The 8,794-nt window shown below is 48.0% G+C and overlaps 1 protein-coding gene across 1 annotated transcript; it reads right to left on the bottom strand.

Annotated features, from left to right (window-relative positions):
* Positions 1-2,066: 2,066 nt before the first annotated feature.
* On the bottom strand, positions 2,067-3,014 carry LOC125112062 (olfactory receptor 51Q1-like). Its single transcript, XM_047754322.1, has one exon. The coding sequence runs from the start codon at positions 3,012-3,014 to the stop codon at positions 2,067-2,069; it is 948 nt and encodes a 315-aa protein (XP_047610278.1).
* Between the last annotated feature and the right edge of the window lie 5,780 nt (positions 3,015-8,794).

The following is an 8,794-nucleotide window of genomic DNA, read 5'->3' as shown; positions in this document are numbered from 1 at the left end:
ACAGACCCTGTGGTCTCCAGCCACTCCCTCCCAGGCTTTGCCAGTAGAGCCCCTGCCCCTGGAGGGAATGAAGCAGAAGAACATTCTGGGAAAGCGGCATAGAACAGCCTCCAGAGTCTGAACAGGGTTCAGGTGGAGAGAAGCTCTGCTGTACGTAGGTCTGTGCACCTGCAAAGTCCTTTAACTGCTGGGATGAAGTTCTTTCATTGTTAACTGGAACGCAGTCCTTTTTAAAGGAGCTCTTTGAAGTGGAAAATGAGGTTTCAGACGGGCCTGCCCCTCATGGGAGAGACCCTGGCAAAATACGTGTTCACAAGAGTTCTTTTCCTTGAGCATCTTCTCCCTGCACCTGTTCCCATCATCGAAGGCCTCACGGCCAATGCTTGACCAAGACTAAGCGTTTCCCATCCTTACTCAGCCATGGCTCAGGAGTCAGACATTCTTCAAAGCTTTAATTCTATGAAGGCAAAACTACTCTTCCAATTACACCTCACATGTCATCCAGGCTTCTCTTGGCTCTTTACTTCTACGGAGCCCTCAGCTCGCTCTGGTTTGTTTCATTTTCAACCACTTATTTCATTATGGCCCAGGCCGAGTAGTCCAGTTATAACGTCCTCAGCTGCCTAACACCTCATCCTTTCCTGCTTCCTTGGATGTGAGCTCGTGCAGCAGTTTGGGAATCAGCGCTCTGGTTTAGAATGTGCCAGTTTCCACTTTGGGGCGTGAACTCTGGCCCATGGTTCCGTATTTCTCTGTGTTGGTCTGAGGTGTTGGGTCTTTTTAATGATGAAACATATTCATACATGTAATGAACCCCATCGTTCCTGGCCCAGCGTAAAACAGTAGACGTTTTAACTGTTATTCTTCCTGTTATTCTTACTAGACGTTTTGTGCAAGGGGGGTCATTTTATGATCAGTGAGGAGAGAGCGGGTCTGACTTGCCGAAGCCAGCGAGGATGTTGTAAACACTTGTTTACCCGCGTGAGGCTGGACCGTCTGTCAGATGCTCCAGAGGGGAGACTCGTATTCTCTTCTCACAAGGACGCTGTGAGAAAACAGGACCTGCTGGAGGTTTTAGTTCTATTTATCAAAAGATGCTGAGGTTTCCAGAGACTGAGTGACTTAAGGTGTTATGCGTAGAAACAGGAAGAACCAAACACACAGAGCTGGTGGTGCCTTTCCTCCGTAGGCCAAAGTGCTCTTGGTCATAGAATGTTGAATTTGCACAGTCTCATGAGGATTCAGAGGCACTCTCTCCCAAGAATGCTGGAAGCATCTGCTCAGAACCCTCCGCCTCCCCCACGGCCCCACAAATCTGGTACCAACCTCCAAGAAGCCCACACAGTGGGTCAGACGTGTGGACCAGAAGCTTCTGGACAATCCCTGAGATTAAACCTTCATTTACCAATATTTGTTAAGTTCTTTTGAAGTAGAATCTGTGCTAGAGCGTTTGGGCTCTCAGACTATGTATGGCTAAAAAGTGTAAACAACTGATTTTTCTACCGATGGACGAATGGAAAAGGAATGGTGAGCTATCTATAAAATATAACATTATTCAGCTCTGGAAAGGAATGATGCGCTGATATTTGTGACAGAGTGAATATAGCTCAAAAACATAGTAACTGTGAGGAGGTGGTTCAGCTTAATTTAAATAACAAAGTCAGGAGTTCCCATGTGGCGCAGCAGAAACGAATCCAACTAGGAGCCATGAGGGTGCAGGTTCGATCCCTGGCCTCGCTCAGTGGGTTAAGGATCCAGCGTTGCCATGAACTGTGCTGTAGGTCGCAGAAGAGGCTCGAATGGGGCGTTGCTGTGGCTGTGGTGTAGGACGGCAGCTGTGGCTCCAATTTGACCCCTAGCCTGGGACCCTCCATGTGCTGTGGGCGTGGCCCTAAAAAGACTAAATAAATAAATAAATAATAAATAAATAAATAAATAACAAATTCGGGGAGTGCAATCATGTATTTAACTTCCTTTCTTTTTTTGTGATTCATACATGACTAGACACCCAAAGCAGAATTTTCCAAGTTTCCCAAATTATTTTTTTTAAGGCGTAGTACCGGACTCTACTGCAACTGTCTGTGAGCACAGAGGTGAAGGACCCCCTGACGGATCTGTTTGGTTTTAATACCGTAGATGATGGGATTCATCACGGGAGGGGCCAGAAGGTAGACGTTGGCGATACTGACGTGTACAATCGGAGAGGCACGCTTGGCAAAGCGGTGCGTCATGGACACCCCCACCATGGGCACGTAGAAGATCAGAACAGCCAAGATGTGGGACAGACAGTTATTGAGAACCCGCAGCCTCTCAAGCCGGGAGCCGATCCTCAGGACGCTTCTCAGGATGAGTACGTAGGAGAGCCCAATGAGCAGGGGGTCCAGTACGATAATGAGCAGGGCTAGAACAAACCCGTGCCAGTTATTGCGAGTGGTGTCGGCACACGCCAGGCGGGTCATGTCTTGATGGAGGCAGTAGGAGTGGGAGAGACGACGGGAGCCACAGAAGGGGAGCCGTTTCAGCAGGAACAGCGGGGGGAGAACAGCCAGAAGACAGCGGCCAATGATGGCTAGACCTATCCTGCAGATCACCTTGTGGGTGAGGACGGTGGCATAATGCAGGGGGCGGCAGACGGCCACATAGCGGTCAAAGGCCATGGCCAGCAGCACGGAGGATTCCATGAAGGAGAAGCCATGCAGGAAGAAGAACTGGGCAAAGCAGCCCTCAAAACTGATCTTGCGAACGTCAAACCAGAGGAGCGGCATGACCGTGGGCAGAGTGGTGAGGGTGAGCCCCAGGTCGCTCAGGGCCAGCATGGAGAGGAACAGGTACATGGGCTCGCGCAGGGAGGGCTGTGTCCTGATGACAGCCAGGATGGTGGCGTTGCCCACGGTGGAGACAGCGTAGAGAAAACAGAAGGGGACGGCAATCCAGGTGTGGAAGGCCTCAAAGCCAGGGATGCCCGTGAGCAGGAAGGAGGAGGACACTTGAGTGGAGTTCGTGACCAAAAACATGCCGGGAGGAGACAGCCGCAGGGCCGGAGTTCACTGGCAAATCTACCGCGAGTGGAAAACACAGGGACCCGAGTCGATGTGCCAGGGCCGCTTGAAACCACCGGGTAAGAGAGCACCAGGGAAGACCTGGGAGCGGAAATACCGGGGAGATGCGTTTACAAAGGTTTTACTGTCCTTGCTTCTCTTACCTCGGCGCTTGTCATCTCTCCACCTGCCAGCTACTTAATTAAGATCATAGGTGATATAGGTACCATGTATATGTATTTACCCAAGGATGTCTTTATCTGTCCTTTACAGCAGGAAGATGTCGGGGTGTTTCATGGCTATTGGGGGGAACTGCTGCGGAGAAAAGGTGACTATAGGACATTCTTCCCTGCCATTAAGCTAGGAAAAAGAGAGCTAAGACCAGTCATTGTACAAAGCAACCCTACATACCTTATTCACTCTTTTGAGTGGATTAAACCACAGAGAGAGAAAGCAACGGGGGTGAGGAGTGGGGAAAGATAATGCCCGAGGAACTGAGGAATCCTGAGAAACTCAGGACTCCTGAGAAAGAAGAGCTTTTAGAGGCCAGGTGGTAAGGGACCTCTGTCGACAAACACACCAGCAGAGGACCTTAGATGAGCAAAATGTGTAAGGCTCTGGTGCCCAGACACCTGTCGGGAGGACCTATGTTAAAAAGCTGGGCTGGGAAGCACTCTCTGGAAGAGGCTGCAACCGCAGGTAGGCGCATCTCTGTGGGAACAGCCTGGCAGAGCTGGATTCAAGCAAAAGTTCCTTTTGTTGCGTGAAGCAATTCGATCCTTTGCATCAACCAATAGTTTTCTGAAGATTTCTAAGTTCCTGTTGCTTGAAGTGCAGGGAAGCAGAACTGCACCCTGAAGAATGCCTCTGTGGCAGAAGGATGATCTTGAGCTGGTGATTTTTAAGGAGCAGCAGGCGTGGGAGATTCTCTGAAAACTGAGCAGCAGTTATGCTTCTGGAAGAGATGTTGACATTTAGAAGGAAAAAGGTCCATTTGTGGCGATATCTTCTCTGCTCAGGGAGAAGGAGGAGAGGAAATCTCTGCAAACTCTCATCAGTGGGCGAGGCCAGGACCTAACGCTGTGTAACCACTTTCCTCTTATTGACCGTGACTTTCCCGATGACCCCCCAACAGCCTGCCTCCCAGCATCTCTCTCTGTCTTCAGCTTCAGGTGGTATTTAAGGTTATGGCTTGTGCTCAGTGTTCTGCATATTTCCCGTGTATACAGAAAGCATAAATACTATTAAACGTTACTTTTTGCCTGTTAATCTGTCTTTTATTACAGAGGGAACTCAGTCAAAAATATAGAATCATAAAGGGGAATTTCGTTTCCCTTCTCTACAGCTGTTTGGAGAAACTTTTTTGTCTGTTTTTAACGTTGATAATCAGGTAAAATGTCCTTATATTTTCTCTAAACTTGCATTTGAGACACTCAGACTCTCTTGCTATGTCTGCCCTCCCCTAGAAAATACAAATTGGTACTTGGGGATCCCTAAGCGACTGGGGGTCATTGTAAGTATTACCCAGTGGCTGTGAAGACTGGTGGACTGAGGAAGCGGGAGAGAACAGGAAGGGAAGAAGTCTCGGGCTATGGAAACCGGAAACTCTTTCTGTTTGTCCATCAGTATCCTGTCACTATCCTGATGGTCTCAGAGCTCCAGCAGCTTTTCCATACTTTTTTTTTTTTTTAGTATTTCCCCAATACACTTTTTTTTTCTCCTGTACAGCATGGTGACCCAGGTACACAGACACGGACACAATCTATTGTCTCACATTAGCTTTTCCATCCTTAAGGAACCTTCTCCTCGGTGCCGTTTCTCCCCAAATAAAGTTACCCGTAGACAACGTCCCTCCAGTAGCCTGTGTCCAGGGGAATTTGTAGGCCGTGATCTAGGCAGCGCCTGTCAAGCTCCTCCAGCCCCGTCTCTCCTTCCCACGGCTCTGCGGTGGTACATCTTTCTTTGTTCAGTTCAGAGAACTCACTCTTCCTTCCTATCCAGCCTCACTCCCTGTCCTATCTTTTTGGCCTTCTGTGGCCACGTACTTCACCTGTCTCTGCTGGCCAGTGCCTTCAGCTCTCTGTAGACCTTCTCAGCCTGCTGAGGAGAAGGATTTATGTGGGCTCCTGCAGGCCCTCAGGGAGGGAGGTAGCATTTTTGTGTACAGGATCCTGAGGGACAGAAGCAAGGAAGGTTTGCGTAGCATCAGCTGCTCTGGACCACGTAAGGGACAAAGAGAACTGCATAAACCCCAAGCTGATTTCCCAAGGGCACTGTGAGCAAAATCAAAACCAAACCAACCAACCAACCAAACCAAAAGCCTTGTGCCCATAGCTTTTCTGACAGAGCATTTGTGGAGTTCTTTCCAAAGGGAAAGTTTATTGGACAGAAATTCCCTTTATGAAGTATTTATCACATAAAACACTGAACCAGGAACTTTCCAGCAATCTTTTACATCCTGTGTCTTTATTTATTTATTTTACCACTAATTGTAAAGTTAAATAGACTTAGAATCAGGCAAGTATACTGATAAAAGGTAACTCTTCGTTTCTTTCTTCATTATGTAATAAAATAATGCTAGTGTTTTTCTTTGTAGAATAGAATTTAAAGAAAACGTAATATCCTTCTCCGTAATATGAACAGCAGTCTTCTGAAGAAAGCTCAACTGTTGCACTTAAAGATGATAGTCTGTTTGAGGCTGTCCCTTATGCCTCTGAGGTTGTGTACACTTTTTAATATATCTTTGCTTTATTCAGTATTTCTATGTGGATGAATTATATTGATGTGTCTTCAAATTCCGTTAACGAGTCTTTCCTCTGTGTTGTTCAGTCTACTCTGGATCCCATCCTATAAATGTTATTTTTTAAAATTTTTTCACTTTGTTGGTTTCTCATTTTTTTTTATTACTCAATGAGTCAGCCAGTAAATTTTAGATTTTAGTTGTTTTTTCCCCCCTCTCCTAGGATTCTCCTTCTCTTTTTCTTTTCTACAATTCCCAATATTTCCTGAAAGTCCTCCTCTTATCTGTCGCCAAACCCCCCGCCCCTCCTAGCCATATGTCAGGGAACAAGACAGACAGTGTTGGCTTAATGGAAGACAAGTGGCAAGGTTCCGTCAAACTTTCGAGCAAAACACTGCTTGGCTGGGGAGAACCAAGGAGCGTTCTCGGGTGTCACCCCAAATGCATTCCCTCTGGGTCGAGGCTGGCGTGTGGACTGCACCTGCAGGTAGTCCAGCGACGGCCGAAGAGAAGACAGTGGTCACCACCCCAAGACTCTCTTGGTGGCTCCTCGTGGCATCTCGTTTCCCTGTGGTCCTTCGGTGTCTACAGAACGAATGGTTTCCATGAGGTCTCCTGACGCCGGCTTCGGCTCTGGCTGGTTGGAAGGAGGCATTGTTCTCGAGGGGCTAGAACCGTAAACAGGAATGTGTGTGGACAGGTGGGAAGAGAGAGAAGGTCCAGGTGGACCCGTTACTGCTGGGAGCCGCCAGGAGGACTTTTGGCCTAATTCAGAGAAGGCCACTCTTGGTTTTCACAGCTTCATTTTGCATTTGTTGTGCCTCTACAGCTCGGATGTGACACAGTCATATTTCTGTAACTTTGAGGATCCAGAGCATAGAGACCTTAACGTTTCTGTTTGTTTGTTTGGCTGCCCCTGTGACATGCAGGACCAGGGATCGAGCCTGAGCCACAGCAGTGACCACACTGGATCCTTACCCCACCGGGCCACCAGGGAACTCCTGGAGACCTTCACATTTATCCTTCACTGTATCCTAGAACCTTCTACAGGCTCTGCCATGTAAGAGGTGTTTAATAGACGTTGTTTGGGTAAGTGGGTAAACATGCAGCTCTCTGAATATCCCCAAGCAAGTCTTCATGTCTCCGGGCATATGGGTGTGATCCGTTGCACTTGTCAAGTCTGACTAAAGAAGTATGTTCATTTACCAACATTTAACAAAGGGTATTGTTCTTGTGGCACATATAGGCAGCTTCCCTTAAGCGAGTCCTCAGGGTCCCAGGTCGACAGTGACACTTGTTCCAAGTGATGAATAAAGACCATCAGCGTCAAAGTGCAGCTGCTGGCAGAGGCCAGCTGACCACCTGGAGCTTAGGATTGTGGATCAGGCAGGGCCCCAAAAAGCCGTATATTGCTATTTTGAAGGCAGCCAAGAAGTTATGCCTCGAGACCGGGAGGAAAGATAATGCAAAGCCAGTTAGATAACAGGGTGACAAAATGTCCTCACAGAGAGGCTTGGTAACAGCCCAGTCCATTGTCGCCAGCACCTAAACTCAGATCTTTCCTCTCAGGCCTTCCTGTGAGGCAGAGACGCCCTGTCTAAATCCTACCACAACTGCCTACTTCGTATAAAACCTGCATGGCTCAGATAAGCGAATTCACCCTCTGGGCTTCCTCATTGCTGTGAATAATGAAACACAAAATCAGTGTGAGAGTCTGGGAATTTTCTCAGGTTTCCCGAGAGGGTATATGTGGCATATTTTGTTTTAAGTTGGACACAGATAGCTCCTTTTTTCCCCAGAATTATTATGTCTTCATTACACATGACCCTCTCAGTACGTGTCTGAGTCATGTATTGGTAGGAACATATTTTACTGAAGAGAGTGAAACTGGGAGAAGTTGAATCACTTGCTTGATGTCATATGGGTCCACCAAGTGATCAGACTCTGAATTTCAAAGTCCTGTGAACACCTGCTGTTTCATGCCATCTTCCAAGAGTCCTAGAAGACATTCCAGTGGCCAGCTGAAGGTCTGGAAACCTCCAAGCTCCTCCTCTTCCTTCCCTGGCTAATGTGCTTCTGTAACACACACTGATTTCTCTGATGACTCCTTTCCAAAGTTTTTTCCTGGGCCCTTCAGTCTGGTTTAACTCCTTATTTCTTTGGCAACACTCATATACTTGCTTATACCTGGCTGTATCTCCGTCTGTCGCATCCAGGAACGTTTGAGTCCCTAAGACAACATCGAAATCATTGTGTATCCTGAGCACCCTCTGCCACGAGCAGAGAGAGACCAATAAGAGAGACAGGCGAACTTAGCTCATGTTTCCTGGGAGGAAGAGAGAGACGCTTGGCTTTCCAAAAGGGGGTGTCTCTGAAAACTTCCCACAGTAAGAATGAAAATCTGTTCCTCTTTAGAAAGACCGGACAGAGGTAGGACAGCGGGAAGGAAGTGCGTTCTAAAGGGGTTGCTATGGAAGGATGCAGAGCCTTCCTCTATGAATATATTCCAGTCTTTCTGGATTATGGGTGTCTGCATTCACATCCATAAATGCATTTACATCCATCCTCTCTGTAAGTGCAGACATCCAGGGAAGCAGGAACAGGGACCAGATTAACTACAGCTGGGAACGTCTTCAAAGGCGCTGGGCCAGGACAGAGGGCCCCTTTGGCAATCTCAGCCTCTGAGATTGGACGTTTTCCAGTCAATTACAGGAAAGCCGAGTTCGTCCAGGGAGCACATCGTCCCACTGGCCCGGGCCTTGGATTAGGCGAGGAATGAGATGAGCCTTGTAGGCGAGGAAAAATGATTTTTCTTCTGCCCTTCTTGGTTCTTGGCAGAAACCCCCCACAATAAAAGATAGATTAATAGGAGAAAACCAAGCAGGCGTTTAACACGTACACCACCCATGTCCATGGGAAAGGCCCGGGAACACGAACTCCCTGAAACGGCCCAAGCCACCACCTTCAACCCCAGTTCCAGCTGAAGCCGAAGGATGTGGGGTGTAGGCAGACAGCT

Source organism: Phacochoerus africanus, chromosome 11 (genome assembly GCF_016906955.1).
Source record: "Phacochoerus africanus isolate WHEZ1 chromosome 11, ROS_Pafr_v1, whole genome shotgun sequence".
NCBI classification, from domain to species: Eukaryota; Metazoa; Chordata; class Mammalia; order Artiodactyla; family Suidae; genus Phacochoerus; species Phacochoerus africanus.
The sequence above is the reverse complement of the archived record's forward strand: the minus strand, read 5'-3'. Positions and strand labels throughout refer to the sequence as shown.

Bases quoted from the DNA above. Each gene is read 5' to 3' on its own strand.
- LOC125112062 (XM_047754322.1), bottom strand. From the start codon at position 3,014: ATGTTTTTGGTCACGAACTCCACTCAAGTGTCCTCCTCCTTCCTGCTC.